This window comes from Achroia grisella, unplaced genomic scaffold, assembly GCF_030625045.1.
Source record: "Achroia grisella isolate CSIRO2021 unplaced genomic scaffold, CSIRO_AGI_Agris_v1 utg1186, whole genome shotgun sequence".
Lineage (NCBI taxonomy): Eukaryota > Metazoa > Arthropoda > Insecta > Lepidoptera > Pyralidae > Achroia > Achroia grisella.
The window spans coordinates 1715405-1743075 of record NW_026712592.1 but is presented as its reverse complement, the minus strand read 5'-3'; the positions used below and the strand labels follow the sequence as shown (position 1 = coordinate 1743075).

The 27671-nt window shown below is 32.1% G+C and overlaps 1 protein-coding gene across 13 annotated transcripts in view; it reads left to right on the top strand.

Moving 5' to 3' along the window:
• LOC131853702 (casein kinase I) overlaps positions 1 to 27297 on the top strand; it is a 50192-nt gene extending 22895 nt beyond the window's left edge. For 4 of the 13 annotated variants that reach the window (XM_059204712.1, XM_059204719.1, XM_059204725.1 and 1 more), the window contains 10 exons: positions 1970 to 2133; positions 3584 to 3698; positions 6319 to 6438; positions 6889 to 7037; positions 8240 to 8410; positions 11594 to 11674; positions 15805 to 15930; positions 16710 to 16763; positions 25479 to 25603; positions 26814 to 27297. In XM_059204712.1, coding sequence (XP_059060695.1) covers positions 1970 to 2133; positions 3584 to 3698; positions 6319 to 6438; positions 6889 to 7037; positions 8240 to 8410; positions 11594 to 11674; positions 15805 to 15930; positions 16710 to 16763; positions 25479 to 25603; positions 26814 to 26889 — 1181 coding nt within the window. In that variant the 3' untranslated portion in view covers positions 26890 to 27297. Of the gene's footprint in view, positions 1 to 1362; positions 1515 to 1969; positions 2134 to 3583; positions 3699 to 6318; positions 6439 to 6888; positions 7038 to 8239; positions 8411 to 11593; positions 11675 to 15804; positions 15931 to 16709; positions 16764 to 25478; positions 25604 to 26813 lie in introns of all 13 variants that reach the window. The other 9 variants (XM_059204754.1, XM_059204742.1, XM_059204746.1 and 6 more) reach the window with 9 other exon arrangements.
• The last annotated feature ends 374 nt before the right edge of the window (positions 27298 to 27671 follow it).

Below are 27671 nucleotides of genomic sequence, written 5' to 3'. Positions count from 1 at the left end.
TGTGCGAGGTAGCTGACTGTAGAACTATGTTGGGAATGTGTAACAATCAACAATTAAGATTGCTTTAATATAACATTAGCGAACAACTCATCTCTAATAAGTAATATTGTGTGTGTGTCTTATGAAAGTGTAAATAGTATTGTGTAATTAATCAAGGGATTTTCTGTCTCGATTCTGTCTCCAGTATAAAATTCTCCGGTCTTAATGCAAATAATATGTCTTTATGTTTTGCTTTACATAGCACATGATTTGATATTTTGATCCTTGACAACAATATTGACAGTAATATATCCATAAAACTGTTATCCCTGATGCATGTTGCACACATCTCTTTTAGTGTCGAAGCAAGAAAGTTATATAACAATATTTGGCTTTGTTTCATGTATTAATCATATTCTTTCCTAATTTTAAATATATTCTGAATAACTACGTATGTACCATTGCAAGCCCTTCATCTAGTTAGTATTCCAGATCACCAATAACGATGACTTGTCATAGGATTCAATCTGGACAGATTTTTAAGTTGCAAAAAGTATACGCAACTTTCACATTAGTACTTCAGCTTACCTAGCTTTTCTAAACCTTTGTGTCTTCATTCCATCAATCGAGGAATGACGTAGCGAATATTAGAGAAAGTTGCAATGTAAAAGTCGAATCAGATAAGGATAAAGTACATTATGACAAATAATGATATCAACATTAAATTCACTCTGACGTAAATATATGTAAATACGTAATAAATGTGAATGATATTTTGGGCATTGTTTATCTTCTTATCCCTCCTGACTGGACTATAGAATAAAGAGAGACGCATATAAATTGGAGAGAAATTAGATTAGTCGTTTTAATTACCCAGTTGTCTATTGTTTACAGAAAATAATTGCGAAGGTTCCATTATTATTGTTATCCAACCATTGTGGGTTTTTACTCATTATAATATTTTCAATACGGGTTAAGACTGCTAGTTGTCTGTCGTGAACAATCTCAGATGAGATTGGAATAAATACTTGTGTTTGTAGCAAAGCGATGCTGGTAACAATAGACACCTGGTAAAGTAACGTATAACTTGTATTTGTAGTTCAAAATCCCAGTCTAAAAATACAAATGCATTACTTGTTTAAAAAATGTATGATTGTATTAAGAATAACAAATTTATACATGTAATCGAAAATCATTAAAATTGGTAGATCTAGTCCAATTCATACTGACAGCAATGTCTTAAACATGGAGAACAATACATATTGTTAATAATTATTACGGTTATTACGTTAAAAGTATTGTGAAAAAGTAACTTGTCATCTAACGAGCCTTGAGTAGACCTTGTAGTTTCGCATACTGATAATGATAGTTAAATTTGCTCAGAGGGCATACCAAAAGTGTACTATTTGGGCACGTGTGGCGGCCGCTACAACGCCATGGTCATGGAGTTGTTAGGGCCCTCGCTCGAGGACCTGTTCGTGCATTGCGGCCGAAGGTTCAGACTCAAGACGGTCCTTATGATTGCTATGCAGCTCGTAAGTGCCTGTCAACATAGTACCAGTAGATCGGTAGATAGTAACCTCTCTCGGCACAACACTGTAACCGATACTGAAAGCAGTTATTTTTTTCCGCGCGAGGGCAACACGGCGTCGTGGTCATGGTTGTTGTTAAGGTCTGCCGTTATCCGAATTATCGAATATCGACTCGCTCCGATATTACAAAAAATAATATGATTTCAACAACGTAACTTATTTTGGATTAATAAAAGAATATTTATTATTAGTTATATTATTTTTATTGCTGTTTTTTTTAAAGCAATGCTCTCGCGAGTGACTCGGTTTCAATTTCTCTGAACTGTGTCATATATCGGATGCTGTGTTGTGTTGTTAAGTACGAGCGAGAGCAATGCTCTGTTGTTATGTGAGTATTAAAAATTCTACCCTCTTTCTCCCTTTGTTCCGTCCCGTCCCTTTCTCCCATGTACCTGCAGCACCGTCGTCAGCGGAGGGCATTCCAGAGGTGTATTACTTCGGGCCGTGCGGTAAATACAATGCATTGGTGATGGAACTGCTGGGGCCATCGCTGGAAGATCTGTTCGATCTGTGCGGCCGTCGATTCTCTCTAAAGACTGTCTTAATGATCGCTATGCAGTTGGTAAGTTCAAACCGTAATATACTGTATTACCATACCACTTAAGATTCTCTTGAGAATATGTCACGTCCTAAATAAACAAAACCGGGTATTGGTCTCGGAGTTGTTTGTCGCAGTGATTAATCGTTGTTAGTTGATTTACTAAAAGAAACGTAAGATTACCAACAGATTGCTCTAACAGATTTAGTGATTTGCCAAAAAGAACTCTCAATATCTAAAAATAGGACTGTATATTAGTTGTGTTCAATAGATTATTCTCTTGTTATTAATTAACTTCACACGCATTGCCACTGATATCGACAATATAGTTCATTGGTAAGTAATAGTCAAAACTAATCAGTGGATAATAACTTCTGGATAAATAATAATTGGAAATTAGGTATCATTGTACAACTGTACCTTTCAAAAATTTATGAGAACTGTTTAACAAATAGTACTAACATCACAACAAATGATTCTACAAATTGGATTGATAAAAATATTAAAGACGCAGATAGTTGTTAAGCCATACTACCATGACTGACATTTTAATTGTCTTATTTTACCTTCCCCGGTGGAGGTAACCTTGTACTTCCAACGCTAGTATATAATCTTTAATTCCGGTTTCTATAATCGAAGTACCATGATATGATCAAAAGCATCGTTACTTTTATTACATTTTTATATTATTTATAGAAAAATATATGTATCATATACTCGTATATATAAATATATTATTTTCATTAATTATACCAGATAGGTAAATGTGAAATTATTCGTAATTAAATTTTATTACAAGGAAAACACATGTTGCTGAAAATATAAAAAGTATGAATATAACAATATATTTATGTAAAATGTTTTTATATTATTACATTTGTACAGATTATGAGTGTTTCTATATAAAAAATAATTTTATTATGGTAAAGCTATCCTGCATCATTTTTTTTATCACACGGGTAGAGACAATAATATTTAATATAATATTTTCAAACAGTTACTTTTATATATCGGTCTCTGTGTAGTCTTATAACGATGTTAAAGTAGTCTAGGACTTTCCCGCTTTATGCACATTAGTTTTTCTTATTATCTTCATTCACTTAGGTATACATTTTATTACGGTAACTGCACTATATGTAATAATATAAATCCCTACTATATACTGATTACAAATCATTTCATTAGGTACTTACTATTATATTTAAATTTAAAACTCATTTATGTTATATGACTGATAACTTTATATAAAAATGAGAAGCTAATACACTTTTTAAAACATAAATACGGTTGTCCTATATATAATTAAGCCATTACTTAACCCTTTTCTGTAATTCTTAATGTTAGCATATGTGGCCAACGCTTGAATGATAAAAGTGGCACTCGCAACGACTCATGCAGTCATGCCCCCTGCCGAGTTTGAGATGATTTGTCGATGTATACGGCAGTTACTAATTTGTCTATGTGTGTGTTTCAGTTACATCGCATCGAGTATGTCCACACGAGACATCTAATATACCGGGATGTTAAACCGGAGAATTTTTTAATAGGTAGAACAGCAACTAAAAGGGAAAAGATCATTCACATCATTGGTGAGTATGTAGTATGTAATATAATAGCTTTGAGTTGGATTTCTCCCATATTTAGAAAATATGCCGATATTAGAAAATATACTTATTATTTTTTGTTCACTTGTAATCCAACAACATGTAATGGCATAAAATTACAATTAAGTACTTTGCACTATAACCACAAACATGTTCGCGTATTACCAGACCCTCTTGTGAAAATCCAATCAAATTCAGCATAGATATCTATCTGTTTTATAGCTGCTGGGGGTTTTTTTAGGTCGTCCAAATAAATCAGTCGGGACATCAATCAGGCATCTCTATACTTATAATATTTCAACTATAATTATATGTATTGTTATTAAAACATTGTTGAGCGAGTCCGTCAACATTATCTACCTCTCTATTCGTATGAAAATCAGCCTATTCACATAATTATGAATATTAAATTCTCGTTCTTGTATCATGACTGAAATGTATGTGGGTGTATTGTAAGGTTTCATAGAAGCCGTAGGGAAGTGGGTATACATTGGCTTTTAAAATTTGTGCCATAAATTCGTATTAAATTCGTGTAACATAGCTGTATGTATAATAGTAAGAGGTAATATACAATAGTACCTCTGTCTCACTCTTTTGACCAGCGGCAAAACTGCTTCATTGCATATTATGCCAACGCATCAGAGGTACTACTGGTGTCAGATGTTAATATAAGGATGCCACGGCATGCCGTAAGGTTGTTTGCTACTTGAATTACATAAATAAATTAAATATTCTTATATTTTGTTTTACGTACTTTTAGATAAAAATCATATTATATATTGTGATAGGAGTAGGTCCTTTAAAACTTATAATTTAATAAGGAGATATTTCAAAATTGGTACCCCTTTGACCTACTTATTAAACAATTCAGTACTTACGGAGTCCTATATGTATTATATAGATACTAATCAGCTCTATATGCATACATACATTGTTGCATTCTATTTTGTCAGTTGCATACAACATAACAATACAATACCGTATGTATGTACATTACCAAGTTTTAATATAATATAAGCGGGCCGACCTTACTACCTATATATCTACTATCGAACAATATAATTTAACCTACGTCGCCTGGAATATTCTATACATTTCATGTTCCGTATATTCCTCATCATATACTACTCGTATTATAATTATGTACCTATTACACTCAAAATCAGAATTTTGTGAGTTGATGTTACATTTTTTACATGTATATTTCGGCTTATAAACGACAGTGCGTTTTTTCTAGTTGGGTCTGAAGAAAGATAACTAATGCAATTTTACACAAGGGGTATAAAACCTTGTACCTCATTAGAACCAGTGCATTTGAGCTCTAATGTAATTTTCATGTACATATACTGTTTTTTACGATAGCAATATATGATATTCATATGGCTTTATCATACAAAATATTTACGTTCCGATCCAATATCAGCTGAAACATTGCAAAACACCCACGTCCTAGATATTTATTTTAAACGATTGTTAACAGGTGATTTCTTTTATATAAGATTTGTTGATTCTATAATCGAAATTCTATATTCGAAAATCTTGCAGTGTCATATGAATAGATAAACACACACAAATAGTTATTTATATTTTATACACAGTTATTCGTTTATAAACATGTCATGTTGCACATCTGTACCACACAGTTCACAGTTGGTTGAAGGAACTAACCTACTCAATAAGGCAAACCTTTCAAAGTTATGTAATTAAAATTATATTGTCCTCATTTAAATACGGTCTCTATTATAAATAATGCCTTCTTTAATCGTTTATTCTATTATATAGGGCATGATAATCTTTATTTATCCAAGAAAATTATGATGTATAAATATATATGGAGTATAAATTATAATACACAGTCCAAACTCGAATTACAAATATTACTAACCAATTTCAATATTTTCCTAAAATACCTTACTGTATGTAGTCTATAGCGTGAGGTATTTATCTACCTACGCCCTGTTACTCCTACACTCACTGTTATTATTATTACAAGTAAGGTGCATACGGCTTAGACATGCGGGGGTATCATATAAATGTGTAAAATTTACATTATAGAATTTGTTTACCTTCCACCAATAGTTGTTTAAGGAAATAACTATTTAAAAAAGACTTTTTTAAAGATTACTCGAATCGCCTTTACATATTACAGCATATTTTTATGCGCACAGTAAACAAAGTCATCCGGTATATATGTTCAGCAATAGGTAATAAGATCTAAGAATAGTTGTGTAACACAATCTTTAGTATAGCAAGTCTTGCGGTTGATATATGTACATTATCTCAACGCTCTCATTTACATGCTTGTATTGATCAGAACTTCACTAATAATGTAAACGTGAAAGATTGTGAAGATGGATGGATTGTACACAAAAACGACAGTACAGATTTATAGAAATTTTAAAATGGATATAGACAAGTAGATACCTTTCTAATTTTTACCCCAATTTGCCTGCCAACGCTACGGGATTCAGCTACTTGTTATAATATTTATGTACCTACACGACTGTTTTCCCCGATGGGGGTAAATTTGAGGTAGTAAACCAATGACACAATACTGTTACAGATATTTGTTAATATATTAATTTGTGATTGTTTCTATTTTCAGATTTTGGGTTAGCCAAAGAATACATAGATTTAGAAACGAACAAACATATTCCATATCGGGAGCATAAATCACTAACTGGAACCGCAAGATATATGTCAATAAATACACATTTAGGGAAAGGTAAATAACTTAAGTTTTTAAATGTAAAAGTTTTATTCTTAGTAAATTACATATTAATGTTATGTTATAAACCATATTTATTTTATAACCTTATATATTATGGTACTATATTGTCATTTGTAGTTATTGGTTTTAATAGGTTTAATAACTTAAGTTTTTAAATGTAAAAGTTTTATTCTTAGTAAATTACATATTAATGTTATGTTATAAACCATATTTATTTTATAACCTTATATATTATGGTACTATATTGTCATTTATAGTTATTGGTTTTAATAGGTTTAATTAAATTCTGTAATTAGTACATATTGACCTTTTAAATAATATTAAATTTTATCTTAATCTTTTGTTTTATATTAGTCCTAATTGATCTAGAATTTAATTGCTTATTTGCATGTTGATCTTTGTTATTTCATGAACAAAAATATTAAATTAAGTTTTTATTTTCAGAACAATCTAGACGCGATGACCTAGAAGCTCTCGGGCATATGTTTATGTATTTTTTACGTGGTTCCTTACCCTGGCAGGGTTTAAAAGCTGATACTCTCAAAGAAAGATACCAAAAAATTGGTGACACCAAGCGAGCGACACCAATTGAGGTATGTATATTGTGTTTACATGTTATCATTATGGATATATATATCTTTCGTATTTTAATCTCTTTGCTTACCATGAAATAATTGTCTACCATTGCACAAAATTGAGAAGTTTTGAAATTTGTTACAGAAAATTGAGCTGTAAATGAATGAAAGTGATGTTTCTGTTAACATTGACATAAATCACAGAATTACTAATGTTGAACTATTATGACGCATTACTTTTTTTGACAATTCATAGGTACATAGATTTAATGTATGTAGGTAGTAGTTAGGTTGGTGTGTAAAATATACTTATGGTTTTACTATTACTATAATATATGGTAGTTGTTATCATATTTTTTACACGTTTTTCTCTATTTAAACGATTAACTGTCATAGTGATAGTAATAAATATTAATGACAATTACCCTCTTAAGATAGTCTTTAATAGCATACACTTCCGTCTTTATAATCTGATTGTACTGATAAATTATATCTTTTCATATGTTTAATAATAGGTAATATATTTTTTGAAACACTGATAAATAAGTACATAAACTTGGACGTTTGATATTAGCAATATTGAAATTGTACGGATATTAATGGTATTAAAATATCTAAATAAGACACCTGATGACTAACGGGTATATTATCATGTAAATGTGCTAGTAAATATTGCTTATTTTATCTATGGCGTATGAATCTTATAATATCTGAAATATCTTCTAATTCTTTCTATTTAAACAAAAGCCGTATTTTTAGACATTGAGTCGCTATTTTACACATGCCATTAATCTTCACAATATACATATAAATCACGCCCAATACAATGTCCCAGTATAAACAAATTCTTAAACTTCCCCACATTCATTCATATAATTTTACCAGTTAGGTGTACTTTTAGTATATTCGTCACCTTTTAGCTTTGTACGTCTTTTTAGGCCTGCATATACTCTCATTTCATTATATCTGTTTCGTAATTGTTCTTTCAACAATACTTTCTAAGAAATCTGATTATCATAACATTCCTTTTTCAATGCCATGTTGGCATCCATCAGTTAATTCATTAGTGCTGTAGTTATGATCAAAAATTATTTTTCTAACTATTATATACTATACTTCCCAAATATCTCCTTAGTGTCCAGTCATTGATGTCACTTTTCGAATTTTCGATGGTGATATACGGGATATCTTTATTTTAACTAACCTTATTGATATTGCAGGTGTTGTGCGAGGGTCACCCTGAGGAACTAGCGACGTACCTTCGTTACGTGCGTCGGCTGGACTTCTTCGAAACGCCAGACTACGACCAGCTACGGCGAATGTTCAGAGAGCTCTTTGAGCGGCGAGGGTACGTCGATGATGGCGAGTTCGACTGGACCGGCAAGACTATGGTAAACAATAGTGTTTCATAAACAATGCAACCCCACTTTCCCATCTGAGCTTTCTCCCTATCGATATATTATACCCTAACATTCTAGAGCATTACAGCTTGCCACACTCTTAATGCATTGTGGTGATACCGCTGCCATACTGCACTCGCTGCGCATTAATATGTATAGTTACCTATTTCGTTGATAATCTGCACAAATAAATAATACAAGATATGGAAACGTCTGCAGTTAATATAGTATCATTTTCTTCAATATGATATCATACATAATACCTCAATAAGTTCAAACAAATAAATAGTAAAAACTGCCTGTAAGTTTGTAAATAAAATTAAAATATATTGGGAATAGATACAATCTGATACATATACTATGTCATTCTCTAACTTTAACTCTAGAGAGCTCTGTGACATTACATACTTTAAATGAATTTCATTGATTAATAGTATATTATACTCGTAGAATACTTTTAATTACTGACTATGATACTTTTGTATTGTTAAATCTACAAACACACCAACGCGACAACATCCTTTTGTTAACGATATGGTGCGATGTAACTTCGCTAGCATGCTTGCTATGTTCGGTTATTTATGTATATTGATCGTAATTTTGATGTTAACAAATTCAACTGACAAAGATATAAAAATGAAATTTTTATTCTGAATAATATGTAATTTATGCTTTAATACACTCAATGACCATCATTATACATAGTTATATTTATTAAATTAAATTTATATTATTTTAAATTCATATTATTAGTATTTCTAAAATTCCGGTTGTTTCTAAACGATACTTGACATTTTTATATGCTTTGTGTTTTTATACCTACCTACCGTAATTTATAATAATAGTTCCCAGCTTTGAAATTGTTTTTCGGTTGTAATATCCATAAACATATTTTAGTAGTTGAAATAATCTAAAATATAATAGTTACGATATTCATGGCAGCTTAGTTAAAGCTTACAATTTTCAAGTTTTACACACAGAGATTGGAGAGTGAAAGAAAATTTCAAAGGAGACTATTAAGGAGTATTTATTACTAAGTTAACAAAAATAGCAAAAAATTTAGCAACATATGTTTGAGTTTTTTGTATAAATATTACAGGGATTACAAAATTATTTACAAATAATAAGTTATTTTCTATTTATTATAAATATAAATGATACGATGAATGATATTTATATATGTCCTGTACTATGTCTGTCATTTATACAATGAAATGATTTATACAAATTGAAATAGTGACATTCCAAATTTTTTTTTTTAATACAATATGAATTAATTATAATTTTGTAACATGTGCTCAATAATTTTGATGTTTGCTGATTTTGTTATGAATAGAAACTTAATACTGCATTAAGGAATAACTAATGAAATTGTCAAGTAATTGTATTAAAATGAACTAAAAATATATTTTGTAAAACTTTCATATTGAAACAATGCAATTTTTCATTTCAGTCGAAGATAGGCTTAAAAACTTAATTTATGTTTGATTTTTGTCATTTGTCATGTGTACATGCTTTAAATAATATGCACGAAAATTTGACTTCTAATATTTTTCTGTAACGTTGTACAAATTGTATAAAATAATATTGTAGTTATATAGTACAATTATATATTTTTGGTATTTTTTTTTTGTTACTTGAGATAAACATTTTTATTTTTTCAATGTAGTCATGTATGCCTTACGTATGACCATTTGATGTTTTTTACTTAATGTAGACTACCGTAGGTTTCCTTGCTATTAATGGAAATTACATATTTATTATTTGTTTAATATAATAAAAAATATATCCCATTAAGAAACTGTTTTTGTGTAGATAGCAATGTGAATCGATTTTCTAATAGTTAAATGAGGTCACTACTGTGCACGTTGATAGTGGGTATACAATGTATACTAGCGATACGATGTTGGCGTAATTTCATTGAAAAACTATTACTTTTTTCTTTCGAGATAATAATAACTTGTTAGAGTATTAATATTTCTGTCTCAATTTAGTAATAATATGGCATTTTATAAACGCTCAATAGTAATAAATTAGTAAATAAAAATCACTGCACATCTGGTAATCAAATTTAGTTACAAAAACGAGTGAGTTAATAAGATTACTGAAAATGTATAATATCAATGTTCATCCTGAATTTTGTTATATTTACACTGAAACATATATTTTGGATATTAAATATATTGTGTTGATGCAGGATGTGATCTCATCTCTTTAGTCTCTTCAATTAATCTGTTTGTACGTGATTAAGTAATACCACCAATATTTATTATTTAAAATATTCGCTGAGCGTTCGTGCTTATCGAAATATAGTACAAACATGTATATCGTTGGAAATCTGCAAAGATACAATATAACAATGATACAAAAACTGCACGTGTACTCATGAATAGCCAACATTGCTTATCTGCTCAAGTATGCAGTGATTGTTCCCTTGTGTTCAATGGTGTTTTGCATGCCGCATGCTTTCCGCTTTTGTTGGAAGCAGCCCCCGAACATTCACGTGATGCGAATATTACGCAACGCGCCGCCATCAAATATTGTTAGAAATAAGTCGGATAAGGTTAGTGCTTTCTTTGTATATGTTGCTTTCAGTATCCGGTTTCACGTGGTATTAGACAATGTAACAATGTTTATCCTCATTCTCGCATTATTCTTTTAACATATCTTGCATTGTTCATTAGTGTTGTTTAGTGATAACCTTGATAGTATATTCAATATTGTAAGTATAATTTTTGTTTCTGCCTTATTTTCTTTACAAAAACTTTATTATTCCACAAATTTTTCTATTTCATACATTGTTATATCAATAAACTAAGGTTGCGTGATCTTTCTTTAAATATGTATATAAAATATTTCCATTAAAAAAACATATTATTTAGATACCTACATATCAACACTAAATAAATACATAAATTATTTTTTAAATGCACTGTTAAAATTAATTATTACTTCCAGAAGTATAATGTAGATCATTAAATGTATTATTTTTAATATAGGAATATTATATGGGAGTAGCCGTTAATTGTCCTCATAATTCACATTTTTATATGTACATTAATTGCACTATTTTATAGGTTTCACTTTAATTTTGTACCGTAATTATAACGTAGACGCTAAATCGTAATTTTGTTTTGCGGTAATTTGGTTTTTATTGTACTTTTATGGTTTCAGTCTACGCCAGTGGGTTCTATTCAGACTGGTCACGAGATCGTCGTGTCTCCAAATCGTGACAGACATCAGCCATTTCACAAGGTTTGTATGTTCATCTATATTTACACCAATTTGTTTACTAGTTTTTTGTCTTATTTACATGAACACTATTTCAAAAAGTATAGTAAGTTATATTCAATTAAACAAAAATGTCATTACTATCTGTGACTCGGGAGTTAGGTATATATTTTTTAAGTTAAATATAGCGTGAAAAGGCAATAAACATAACAATCCACATATAACACCATTTTATTTTTCTAATGTGAATTGTGACTGGTTATGTTTTATAATTTATTTTATTAGGTTTACGTACGGTACGGTACGGTATTACGTTTAGGTTTTTATTACTTTATAAATACGATACCATGGTGGTTCTGGTGAAATATTCTACAAAGCGCTTGTAGGATAAAGATGTTTAGATAATACATACAACAACTGTATTAAAAGAAAAAGCCAGAAGAAAGATAATCAATGCCTTCTCCATTGATAATTTGTACATTTTCAGTTAAGTAACGTAATTTTGTTATAGCATTCGACCCCTCACTTATAAAATATTTATTAAATAACAGTTTAGTGGGTAAAAATCACTGCCTACTTATAAAAGTATTAAATATTTATCACCTTTTACTAATGGAAATTTCATAAATAGTTTTTTTAGTATATAACAGGCTTCATGAAAATGTGTTATTGGCTCATTTTAAGAAAATGTAACACTTGGTTAAAATAATTTTCTACGAACCTTTTTTTATGGGTAAGGCTGTCATGATATTAGAGTTTATCAATTATATATACGCAATTATCCCTCAATAAAATCATTTAGACGAACTCACAAAGCTTTTTTGTCGGTGCAGGATGATTTGTGTGATTATATGATTGGTTTGGTTGAGGACGATGAGGCGGCGCTAATTACTGGAGAGGTTTGGTCCGCTTTTAATTATATCTTACTTGTTTTGTATTAGTTCGCTCTCCTACGCCAGTCGCCTGACACCTCCATTGTCCATTGCCATCCCCTTCCGCAATCTAGATCTGAAATCTATTCAATATGACACCCACAATTGTAATTATTATCATCTACAGGCTTTAGTCGTACCTATAAACTCATTTTGACTGTACTCATTAAACTGAATAACTTGCTCTAATATCATCCTGTTTAGTATGAAAGGTTCTATAGTTATTTTCATATTTCCATTACTGAAAGTTATATAGTTTAGAAAGTGCTTTTTAGATTTAGTATATTATGCTATTTACGTCTAACTCTATAATATAATTATTCATGAATTATTGAAAGTAAGAATATATTTCATTATTATGTGTACTACCTATTGTTATTTAAACATTCTTTTCTAATGAAGAATGTAAAATATTAATCAAAATATACTTTGGTATAAGACAACGAAAAATAATTAATTCCTTTATTTATGTTTCTCAATGATGACATTGATTCTTTTTCTTACTCAATAATCATTATGTTGTAGCTTACAGTTCTGTTTTTTGTTTGTCTAGTGTTACCGTAATCCTACTCACATCATGAAAACCAATACTATTGGATTTGATAGAGGATAATATCTTGTGGACATTATCATCAGTAACAGTTGAAAATAAAAATTCTTCTATCGGCTAATGTAGTTGATTTTTGAACTTCACATAAGGTGGTAACTGAGGAAAAATGCTTGTTTAAGTCGTTTAATGAAACTACTGAAGGAAAATCATTAGAATGTTTGCACAGCCCAAGTGACTTGAGAAACTTCCAATTATTGGCCGAAGAGGAATTTTTAATATTCGTGTGGATATATCGGCGTTTGGCAGCTCTTACCATATAGTTCTCTTCACAACGATCCCTTTTGAAAGTCCTAAAGGCACGGTCACGTCTTCTCATGACCATGCGTATTCCACTAGTTAACCAGGGAGCTGGTTGTCTCTTAACCTTGACAAGGTGAGATGGTGCGTGTTTGTCCATGATTTACAGAACTGACTTGTTAAACGCGGATACCTTGTCGTTAATAGAAGAGACTGGCAGCACATATGACCAATCAGCGTCAATCGCATCCTTACCCAGTCGAGTGGTATCAACTCTCGAAAAGTTACGTAGACGAAGTGCAGCCGGTTTTGGTTTAAAACTTTTGTTGTTGTAACAAATGTAAATAAGGTTGTGTCTGGAGAATTATACGTATAGAAGTGGTCGAATAAGCAATGTATTTGGCAAATTATATTATTAATTAAACTTTCTTATTTATAAACTTACTAATTTTGATGCTAGTAATTACTTGTATAAACCGTTAATATATATATATTTCCAAGGCAGGTCAAGGTTATAGATCTTGTATATATATAACCTTGAACCAAATACAGCAGCGTCTATTCATACATTGACCCTGCAACTGAGGTCACGAATCGAAAACTTATAAAAAAAAATTACACAATAATTTTACATATCAGCAGATTTTGAAATCTATTTTTTATATATACAGCACCAAAATATTTGTAATGTTAGTATTTTTTATTGAATAAATTTAATGATATTTTTGTTTTATTAAAGTATATTTAAACGAGTTATATTTTTATGAGTATCTAATAAAATATCAGATTTTTCTTAGTCAGAAAAAATATAAATGTATAATAAAAATATAAATATCAGATAATTCTTAACCGTATTGAAATAATATAATAATAAATTATAAAATTATATTTTTTTATTTTTAATTTGGAATGAGAATTACCCAATTTGAAATAAAATAATTACATGATATGATAAAGTCATAAAATTAATAAGAAAACTTAAACTATTGTTACCAGTGTATACTTAGATAAATAGTACATACTTTGATGAATGTGTGAATGTACGAGAGATATTGTTTGATTTAATATTCTATTATCTATTAATATATATTATAATGTTAACGTATATCGATATGACAGCACCTCTGGACGTATATCTTTTTATTTTTTATTTGTAAACCTCTCCATTCACATCATATCCCGTAATTAAAAAAAACATTTTGAATGAATCATTTATTTATTTTATATTTTTTGTACATTCTAATTTCTTATTAAGATCATTTACATGAAGCATATACTTTCCATGCTAACTAGCTTATCGCTTATTTTTTGGATTTTTGTTAGACTTTTTAACCAAAATTGTTGTGTGGCTTTAACTAGATTTGTTCAACATTTGAATTTACGTTTCAAATGTATTTTTTTGTTTTTTGTAGCTATTTATTCATTTAATATAAAATATTAATATTTATCGATGAAAGTAATAATTTTTAATAATTTTACATTGTGATTTTACATTTTTAACGAACATCCGAACTAGATTTTTCAAATGCAATGGTTTTTTTTTTCATCGTTATGCAATATAGTTTTTCTTACATCCTTACCAATAAATAGTAATCCATTTCAATTTTTATTTTTAATATATAAATACGTAATATTATTTATCTTTTGTTAATTTGGTCATGAATGAGATAATGATTATTATTTGAAAAACATTTATTTTCTGTTTTTATGTATTTATATTCATATATTACAAATACCCTGTCATCAATAAATCGCAGCCCATTTTATCAGTAGAGTTGACTTGTACTTATTTTAATGTAGTTTTTAATATTTTTATCGATGCTTGAAAATTATTTATTATTAGCTCTTTTTATTATTATTATAAATGGGTTTGCGCTTGGTCTTACATCACCTCATGTAATATGCATTGTGAGAGACTTTCTCCCTTTCACATTTTTCCTACTTCCATTTTTCATTAAAAAATAATACTGCATTAAACATTATTAAACATTTAAATGTTTAGGGATACCGCTTATAAAATACTATGGAAAATTAGCAACACCACAACAACAACAACTTTTTATTTTCTAATTATTTTCGTTGTTGATTTCTACCTTATAATAATTAGCTACTTATTTACTGATAAGATAAATTAGGTACAGTCAGCATTAGTAATCAAACTTAATATGCACAGAGACTTTTACAATAATTATTATTTACCTCAATTACAAATCCCAAAGAACTTATTTGATAACAGTGTGTAACATATACACTTTACAGTAATCAGGACGAATATAAATTTACTATGAATATAATTTATAGTTACAAAGAATTTATACTTAGGTTATTAGAAACTTCTATATACATTATTAATATATTTGCCATAAACATTACAGGGGGCTGTGAAGGATTCTGGCACTGGTGGGACCGCTAACACAGGCGGCAATTGGCCCCATAGCGGCAAAGCAACTCCACTCACTACCGGCCATCTCACTCCAGCGGATAGACATGGATCTGTGCAGGTAATTTATAATATTTTTTACAATATATATATTCTATGTAATATTGCTAACTACATACGAGATATCATTGACGAAACAGTGTTGTTCATTCTGAAGAGTTTTGGCTTTAAGTCTTTATTTACTACCAGGCAGACTTGTGGTATAAAAGTATCGGCATTTAAACTAAGTCTCAGTCACCTAAATCCCAAGCTTCAATGTATGTCATAAACAAACGTTACCGACGTCTTTTTTTCTATATTTATATTATTACTAGAGATGAGGTCGATCACTATTGTTGTCTCATATATGTTTATGTGAAAAATTATTAATAGAATAACTTGTAAAATATCTATTATTTAAATAGTTTTTTTTTTATTTCTAAGAAATGAACTTAGTTAAACCAGGAAAATAAATATCGGGACCATTTTCACGAATTTATTGTCTAAATAGCAACATTTAAGAACATTGTGGCCTGTCAACCTCACGGCCAACCTTTTTATTCTCCTGGTTTGTAACTAATATACAAAGGTGAGGTATTTTTTTTTTCACTGATATCTGTAAATGTTTTGAGGTTGTTAGTAAAGTGTAGTGTACACAGTCGTCAACACTATGTAATTCACACGTAAAGTAATTTGTTAAATTAAAAGTAGGTGGCAGTATAAAAATTTCATCTTTTATAATCACCGTGTAATTCCTGCATGTATATTTATACATACTGTATATAGATGTAATTATATACGCAATATTATCATTTATTTTATGTTGAACTGTGAATGTATATTGGTGTATTTATTTTTTAGCTGTTGAAGAATAAACATTTTCGGTATGTGAAATTTCCCGGATCATTAACAACGGTCAGTTGACATTTTGCGGCAGTCGTTGTGTGTTTGTTTGCATGACGCTTCAAGTAACCAGCAACTTAGCACTGCCAATATTCATTCATATAGTTTCTTGAACCGCTAGGACAATATAAAGCTGCTAGTTTTAACACCTATCGCTTTTTATTTCTCGTTATTCACTATAAAATAATTATTTTATTTTATACGTGTCATTCAATTTTCTAAGGGGATCGGCAGAGCAAGCTCTCTAATCGATCGTAATAAGTGGTGCGGCGGTGGCTATGATCTAGCCTTCTTCGATGGACTATATTATTGTATAGGAAACTGGCTGGTCAAATATGAATGACTTACCCTTACTTCAATGTGCTTGTTCTTCAGTGGGCCCACACGGTTACGGGAATCTCAGGAATTCACTCAGGTTGATTACAACTATTAAGACATGCGTGCGATATGAGTGCGACGTGCGCGCGCGGCGAAAGCTATGACATCACTGATTATTGAATTAGCCGGGAGGGGTGTCAATGCACAAGACAAACCAGGTACGCATCGCGTTTGGCGTAACCATGCCCCCCGCCTTGACATAATGTCAAAGTAAAATTAACAAAAAAAATAAAGGAACTACATAATTGAACCTTATAAAGAAAAAATACAAAAAATGTCAAATGCGGAATTTACTAAATAAGAAAAATGCAAAGGATTTTAACTTAACTTATTAACCTATTATAAATGCGTACTACCTATCTTATAGAATACATATTATTGCAAAGGCAATGGACATATGCGGTGCGTTAGGAGGGATAAGGGTCCACTTAATTCCATTGTTAGCTAATTCCTTATCCCAAACAGATCTATTCTTGCGATAAAAACAAATAAAGTTCACGTAGGTAGGATCGTGCCCCTATAAAATTAGTACCATGATCCGTATACATGCATTGAATAGGACCGCGGCGAGCGAGAAAACGTTTTAACGCGGCGAGAAAACAAACTGTACTCAATTCACTTGCGAGCTCAATATGAACAGCCCGAGTGGATAAGCACGTGAATAAGCAAACGTATGCTTTGCGAATACCACGACCGCGATAAGGGGTTACAAAAAACGGACCTGCGAAATCACAGCCACAATGGACAAAGGCTTTAGGAACTTCCTTCACCCTTAGTGCAGGCAGATCACCCATCGGTGGGAATGTAGGACGCGGTTTATTGCGGAAACAAATATTACAATTAGCTACGATCGTGCGAATTACGTCGAGCTGCGAGAATCCAATATTTAGTACGTAGTATTGACATTAACAATTCTGGGCCTGTATGCATTTTTACGATGAAAGTGTGTTACAATTAATTGAACTATATGATCTCTGCCCGGAAGTAATATAGGGTGTTTATAATCGAAATCTTCATCAGAATGAGTCAGACGACCACCAACTCTTAAGAGATTGTCTGATAAAAATGGATTTAATTTAATTATTGATGCGGTACAAGGTTTTTTATTATTTAACTTGCTAATATCGTTTTTAAAATGAAACCCCTGCACAGCGCGAACAATTATACGTTCGGCGAAATCCAAATCGGAACTGGATATGACGCCGCGTGGAAGAATGTTAGCGATTATAAATATAACAAATTACACGAAGTAATTTCATCCATGACGAAAATTTGCGAGCGAGCGAATATAAATAAGGTTCCATAGAATCTTCAATGGTAACCAATAGGTTTTAATTCTGGAATGTCCGATGAATCCGCAGCAAGAAATGGCTTAATTGGCCATTGTCCCTTTGGTTTACAAATCCATGGTGGACCATTTAACCAAAGGGGGTGCGTTGCGAGTTGAGCAGGACTCAGTCCCCGAGACAGGCAGTCACTGGGATTGTCCGTGCCCTTAATGTGATAAAAATGCGTTGGTTCCATGTTTTCATGAATTTGCGATACTCGATTCGCAACAAACGTATGCCATTTGTGTGGCGACGAGTGTATCCATTTTAATGCGACCGTAGAATCCGAAAATGCGAATACCGATTCTATGGGGTATCTTGGCGAATAAACTTGATAAATAATTTTGATTAATTTAGAAAGAATTACAGCGGCACACAATTCCAATCGTGCCAAAGCAATTAAATGGTGCTACCTTTGACTTGGCACATAAAAGTGTAATATTTGAAGTACCATCTGGCAGTTCAATATACGCGTATACACAAGCACCATATGCGCGTTCGGATGCATCAGCAAATCCGAGAATGTTTAATTTGCAATTATCAATAACACCTATATGACGAATAAATTTAATGTTAGAAATGAGTGGTAATTCAGATTGGAATTGATTCCACGTGCGAACAATTTTTGCGGGGGCGTTTCGTCCCAATCGAGTTTTAAAATCCAAAGTTGTTTAATTAAAAGCTTTGCATATAATATTATAGGCGCGACTAAACCTAAAACATCGAAAAGTCGTGCGACTGATGATAAAATATTGCGTTTGGTGCATGGACGATTAATGGGAGTAACTTTAAATGCGAAAACATCATCTGATGTAAACCTAAAATTTTAAGCGTTTCATCCTTATCGATTCCAATTTTGCGAAAAACGATTACTTTCTGGAATGTGCTCTAAGACCTTTTTACAATTGCTAGTCCATTTTGCCAGTTCAAATCCACCAGTCAAAAATAAAGCGGTGAGCTCTGATGCTGCCTGCGAGGCATCTTTACTATTCTTAACTGAACTAACAACATCATCAACATATATGTCTCTCTTTACAATTTCATGCGCGATTGGAAATTTATTTCCTTCATCGGAAGCTAACTGAGCTACAGTACGTAACGCTAAGTTGCAACGTAAGCCAAATGCAACTTTATTAAATTCAAAGACTTGGAGCGGTTTATTAGGACTAAATCTATATACAATACGTTGAAAACAACGATCTTGCGGGCGAACTTTTATTCGTAAATACATTTGTCGCACATCAGCTGAGATGGCGACTGCGAACAATCTCATATACAAGAGAATAATAAATAAATCCTGTTGTAAGGAAGGACCTGTATGTAGAATATCATTAAGCGAAAATCCAGTACTAGACTTCGCGCTTGCGTCTAGTATTTTCGTGGACACTTTGTCCTCATAAGACTGCGTGATGCGGTATAAAATAACTAGGGCTGTTATTTTCAATTACGTCTACGGGAGAAATATATTGTTTTTCTATATATTCGTGAATTACCTCATCATAAAGGTATTTCAGTTGCGGTTGCGATGCGAATTTACGTTCCAAATGATAAAATCTGCGTTTAGCGATATCGAAAGAGTTCCCTAAAGACTTAGAACTATACTTAAATGGTAAAGCGACTTCGTAGTGACCTGATTCGTTACGAGTGGTCGTTGTGGTATAAAAATCTTCACAGTATTTATCGTCTATACTTGTTATTGGTTTGCGATCTACTTCTTCAATCTCCCAAAATTTGCGAATTAATACTGAAACCTCGCACGAAGTGGTGGAACAGAACGAGAATGAAGAAGACGTAGAAGTTAAGGTGGGAGCTTCACCTAAAATAAGATAACCGAGAACAGTCTCCAACGCGTTTGGAGTACCAGGTGAATTTATAATTTTACCTCCAGACAAAAGGGTCGCGAATAGATTGACACCAATCAAAAGGTCAATTTCTGATGGTGTTCCCCACGTATCATCTGCGAGCGGAATATTAGTTAAGTAACTGAGCGCGCCAACATCAATTTGACATGTTGGTAAGTTACCTAATTTTATTCAAAACTAAAGCGCGAATATTATAATATTGCTCATGATTAAATCTCGATCGGAAAGAGAGATCAACTGCACCCTTAACTGGTTCAGTGGCGCCACCTATACCCTTAACGGTGGTATGTGCGTCCGGCTGCATGGTTAAACCCAATTTTAAACAACACTTAGAAGTAATATAATGCTTTTGTGACCCGGGGTCCAATAAGCAGCGAATGACAACATCACTCCCATTACGAGCAGTAGCAAATACCTTGGCAGTAGCAAGTACTTCAGTCACATACGGCTGCTCATGAATGGACGATGAAAGCGTGCATAAACTCCTTGTCTCCACCAGTGGTGGTTCCAATATAGTTGGTTCTAATCGTGTCTGTTGTGTGGGTTGTGTGTGCGCAAGCGGAGGCAAACGAAGAAGATGGTGGTAATTGGCGACCGTGCGTGGAAGATGTCTGTGCGTTTTTCGTATCCTGAGATACTTGCGTAGGTGCGGAATTATTATTTTTAAAACAAAGCAACGTATGATGTCTCGGATTGTTACAATTTCGACAGGCGGAAGTTGATTGACAACTGAAAGAGTTATGTTGACTACTTAGACATCTAGTACACATACGGTTAGTTTTAATATAATTAAATCGATCATTAATTGTGAAAGTTGAAAATTGTTTGCATTTATATAATTGAGAATGTGAATCACCTTTACATAAGGAACAATAAATGCGTTGCGTAGGATTAGTACCTAAAAATGTACGTGGCGATCGAGCGATCGATCGTTGATGCGACTGTGCACGACCACTGGCGGACGCGGCGGCGGGACCGTCCAACTTGGTGGCGGCAGCGGCGCCGGCGGTGCGGTTACACGTGCGTTGTAATATTTTTACGTGTTGACGTATAAATTTTATAAAATTTTCAAACTGCGGTATGTCATCTTCTCCTCTAATTGATGACTCATACGACTGCGCGGTAGCCTGATCTAATGTCTTTAATCCCATATAAATAAATATAAAATCATCCAGCTTTTCAATTTTAAGTTGCTTTAATGCTGCGATAGTCGACGAGAAAGTATCAATAAATTTTTCTAAGTTTATTGCCGAAGGACCGTTAATTGATTTTAAAGAAAATAATTTATCTAAATATAACGTTGCAAGAGAGCGTTTATCTTGATACTTGTCGATTAAAGCTTGCCACAATATAGGATAATTTTCGGCTGCTGGTACTAAGCCAGCACACAGATTTCTAGCCTTTCCTGACAGGTGACTCATAAGATAATGAAAACGTACTGAGTCCGAAAAGGATTCATTGTCATGAATAACCTGTTTGAATGTTTCGTAAAAGAAAGGAAATTCTAAAATATCACCTGAGAAGACTGGTAACACAATTTGGGGGATCCTTACTGATCCCTGTTTGTTGTCTGGTAAAGCAGACTGACAAGCGGGAGCTGGAGTTCGCGAAGATTGAGGTTGTAACGAGACCGCCATCATCTTTATAGAATAAAACATTTCGTCAAAAGCGGTGAGAGATTGATAATTAACTACATAATCAGGGTTTAGTTCCAAATTAAGGAGAATAATTTCATCGACAATTTTAACATACTCGGTGCGCATTTGATCGATCAGGCTAACTTTTGCAATAAAAACATTACGATGTTTCTCCATTTTAGTTTTCGAAGATAATTCATAAATAGACTGAAGTTGCGAAAAATATTGTGCACGTTTTGCTTCATACATTTTTAATTTTGCGTTTGTGTTAGCCATTATTATTATTTATATATATACTTCTTAAAAAATAACAAAAATAAATGCGATATATAAAACTATGTGCGGTAATAACGTACAACTATACCTGTACTACCGTAAAAGGGCGAGCGATAAACAATAATAAAGTATAATAGGTATTTAATGTACTAAATACCTACAAGACAGACAGATGTACTTGTAGCGAAAATAAGTACACAAATGCGAGAAATGATGCGCGATATAAATTAGCATACATAAAAATATATATGCTTACTATGCTATAAAACTACTAATTAATAATGCGAAAAATAGGTACAACTATTATCTATATATACCTATATGCGAGAAAAATAAAATAATGCATAAAAGCAATATTTTAAATATGCGGTGCGAGAAGTAAATCACAATAACGTTTTAAACACTAAAGCGCGTGACAAATAAATTTATATATACCTACTCATAAGCGGTAGTATGTAGGTACATAAGTGCGACAATACGGAATGTAGGTATCGACCATACATCTACAAAAAAAAATATGCGAGCGAAACATAAACTATACATAAAGCGAAATCGAAGTGAGTGATGTCATAGAAAATCAGATAATATATCTATAACTATAACTAAAAAGATATAAAATAACTATGTTCACAACTATTATTTTACGCGGGAGTAGTCTAAAGCGTTGTTGTTAGTCACTGTGTCGATACACCACGTATAACTTAATCATAGGTACGTAGGGCACGATCTTTAACCGACATGTACTGTATAAAACAGCTATGCGAACTAAATACCCAAACAATTTACAATAACCAGCGTATTATACGGCGAGTACTGCAAGGAAATAAAATATCTATTACGAACAGAAATAAAATCGCTGCTTATCAATAATTATTCAGATTAAATAGTGTGCTTTCCCTGCTCACTTTCTTGTGTAAAGACTACGGTAACCAACACTAACAATCTTAACATTCAAACACTACAATCATCATACATAATATTCGACAGGTAATATTGTTTCGTCAAATAGTATAACGACAACTACAATATTTCTAGAAGCTTCGATCGATCGTACAATATCGATATAATGCGGGTGAATGCGAAATTAAATGAACGAAACAACGCAAACAGATATAAAGCGAAATTGAAGAATTGAGCTGCGAGTTATGAACAATTCATAAGCGACATAAATATAAACTTATTTATTAACGAAAATACCAATGTATCGTTATATTTGTGCAACCGTGGTATGCAATTTGAATAGATCCTATTACATGCGCAATAAGGTTCAATATTACATGCGAGTCATTCACTCGACTTTCACAATAGGAAAAAATTAAAACAAATTTTAAATAAATAAATTGCGATTCCTATTGTGATCCGGCGACGGAAGGCCAATAAATGGTGCGGCGGTGGCTATGATCTAGCCTTCTTCGATGGACTATATTATTGTATAGGAAACTGGCTGGTCAAATATGAATGACTTACCCTTACTTCAATGTGCTTGTTCTTCAGTGGGCCCACACGGTTACGGGAATCTCAGGAATTCACTCAGGTTGATTACAACTATTAAGACATGCGTGCGATATGAGTGCGACGTGCGCGCGCGGCGAAAGCTATGACATCACTGATTATTGAATTAGCCGGGAGGGGTGTCAATGCACAAGACAAACCAGGTACGCATCGCGTTTGGCGTAACCAATAAGAATTAATATTATTTTGAATAATTATTTACATAAAATAAGTAAACACTAGACAACGCTTATTTTTGTATTGTTTCTCTTTTATTTTCTTCGCATATCATACTGTTTTAGAGTTCGTCGTGTAAAAGTAATCGTAACATTACTAAATAATTTAAAAAGTATTATTTCGCTTAATTATATAATTATTTATTAATAAATAATAAGTATCGCAATAACTTTCTCATACTGCGTTTCCACCACATCATTAGAACGATACAGATATACATATATAAAACGGATAATGTTTTCTAATGCACACAAATGACAAAACATTTACAGTTAAAATAGATTTATAATACTTTCCTTAAATCTATTTTAACTGTAAATGTTTTGTCATTTGTACTCCAGTTGGTAAAATAGCGCAAAGCGGAAAGGTTAAACACATAAGTATTAGTATTAATTCAAAAATACTCAGATAAATGTATGAGAGAGAGAGAGAAGAGAGGCAATAATAAGTGTTGATGACACTTGATATTGCCTCTGATTCCTCCATCTCGGCGAAGAGTCATAACGATATTTATAGTATTTCTTGTATGAAATGTATTACTATATGTAAAAGTTACAAAATTCTATGTGTGTGGAAACGAAATGTGTAATACAATATTATCATCTTATCCGTAAAACTGCACCGTGCACGCACTTGTGAACGTTCATGCACCCGTAATTGTTCGTACAGTCATTTAAAATAATTTCTATTATGTTTCATTTACGATATCAAAATTATTACAATGTGTAAGGATAAATAGCATATAAATTCGTAAAATGATACTTTTTTAGATATAAAAACAAATGTCTATGTATTTACATAATTTATTACTTATATCAGTTTAGAACCGCGTATTATTTGTTTATTACATAAGTTTGTTAAAATTAGTAGAAAATATGACTATGGAAAAATAACTTATATAATTATTAATATAGTGTTTTATAGTAAATAAGAAAAATATTATTTTCAGTAAAACACAAAATTTAATTCTGACTGTACCAATTTGTTTCTCACCATTATTGTATTAAATTTTACATTGTACGTGTGTTGTTGTTTTTAAATCTATTAAATTGTGATATATACAGGTTCTAAACAATAACAACGTACCTAACATCTATTATACTTTACTCATTGCCTAATATTTATATTTATTTTTTAACAAATTTATACTTAGGTAAGAACAAAACATCATAATTTTAGAATAAGACTTAGAACTTACAACACCTACCGTACGTACCTCGCCTTACCTATGTTATTACTTTCTAAAAAGTAAATATGCGAAATGTATTAGGTTAAATAAAGATCAAAACCTACTGAAACTGAGTCATGTCTGTGTGTGTAAACGTGTTAAAAATGTAAACTAATTAATAATAACAAAATTATTAATTAGTCATGAGGATAACGGAATTTTACGAATACTTGATTTGATTATGAATAATGTATTATAAACTTTTTTTATTTATACATTATGTAATATGTTTGTCAACCTTTTTATTCACCAATTGTCAAAATAAACAAAAATTACGATGTTATATTTAGGTGGTGAGTTCGACCAACGGAGAGTTGGGGGCCGATGACCCCACAGCTGGCCAGAGCAACACGCCCATCACCCAGCAGCAACACGAGGTCGATGTGATCGACGACACCAAGTCAGTGTTCCAACTGTATGGACACCTTTTTATTTTTATTTATTTTAAGCCGCTTGGGTTGCGTTCCATCTGTCCCTTTTCCATTTTAGTTCAATTTATATCTCTTCATACACATTTCATTAATCTCAGTCGTAGATCGATAAAGTATCGGGTTCGATTCCCGAGTAAAACAAATGGTACTGTTACATATGCTTAATTCTTGTTTAGTCACTCTGATCAAATATATCATACTTTAAGGGATTAAAAAATTTTATTTAGATAAATCGTAATGTTTCTCTGTACTTAGTAAATAGTCTGGTACTTGGCTAAAGGGTGTGCACAGTAACAAGTAGCAATTGAAAATTCTAATGCCGAATACTCCAAAAGCAAGGACCTATGGAGCGGCTGAAGTCAACTCGTAACAAACGGATATAACAAATCTGAGATTACCGCTTAGCCGTGGTGATTTCGATTTCTATTTGAATGGGACAGATGATCTTTCTGAAGGAAATTGAGTGATATATTTAAAATCAATCTAATGATATTGTGAACCTTAATGAAATATAGTGTAAATGACACTATATTTAGACTTATGTGTATAGTGCAGTGTCATCAACAGGTTACAAGTAATTAATACTATTATTATTCATATAAAGCTGATTTTAATTCCACAGGCATATCATCATTCATAAGGATCAATGCATATTGACAGTATCACATACTTTTTGTTCATCTTCACATTCCTAAAAATTCATTGGCTTCGCATCTACTTTATATTAAGTTTTTTTACAATCACCATTTCATTTTATCATTATAATATAATAATTACTGAATTCTCTCGTTATGTGTATACAGAAAAATCAATTTTTTTCGAATGGAAAATAGTCTTCATCTGATATTTGCATCTGTAGTTGAAAATGTTGACTGTAATTGCCTCTGAATAGCACGAGAGCTGCGGACCTTACAGAACATACTGTAACGCCCCTGGTACTACTGAAAGGATCTCTCTACATTGCTATTCCAAAAGACTATGATTTATCTACGTGCACTTTACAAGTATTTTTATTTATAATCTTGTAACACAACTTTCAAAAGTTATCGAAATCAGTTACAGAAAATAACCCAAAAAAACGCATAGACAAAAATGCAATAAATTGTAAATTTATTTTTAAGTCGGCCGAAAATGTGTATTACAAATGCACCGTATCAACTTGTACAATGGCAGACTCTGTAAATCGTCATGCAGGCAATCTGTCTACTCCAGGTGCTGTTGCTTCTTCAAACGCAAAAAGAAGAAGTGCGCCGCGCGCGCGGGCAAGTGACGCGAGCGCACGTGACCCGCCCCCGCCCCCGCCCCCGCCCCCACACCACACACCGCCACCGCATACATACCGGAGTGCCTGAAAAGCGGCATAATCAGATCATATGCAATCCTATATGACTGTTCGACCGCTTTGATTTAACATGGGGCCGATTCACAGCGATGAAATCTGACAAATACTAGATGGCCAATCGTTCACTCTTAAACACCTACGGTCTTAAGATAAAGCATAAGTGATTTTATGAAGTTAACCTAATTGTGTTAAGAGTTTAAGACCGCGTAAGTACTTGTAGACTTTCGCTGATCATGCTGTTGATTTTTATGATGCAATAAGAAATGTAGTTGTTGTTTAAAAATATTAATTGTAACTCGTATCAGTTCTAAATAATTATATTGTTAATTTTGCATTCATTCTCTTCTTCTCAGTTAAATCACGAGAGGTTTCAATATATCTCAATACTGATGCTTATACTTTGTCTTGCGGACAATATGAGTGTGGCCTTGGCTACGTGATAATTATATTGTTAGATTTCGTCGCTTTCCTTCAAAGTCCTCTTTAAACGGTAGAAAGTGCTTCTCAACCATTAGTTCTGGACAAACACGCTTGATATAGCTTGATGCTACTGTCAAGCTTTCACACTTGTTTATATTTTAGTGAGCACTGAATCGCAATGCCAAGGCTGTGGTAAGGCAGCACTAACAATCCGTCTATAGGCTACACTTTAGTCGACGGGTTTTCGTTGACGAGCAAATTTCTAGACGGGCAAGCGTGCCTGGCCATTA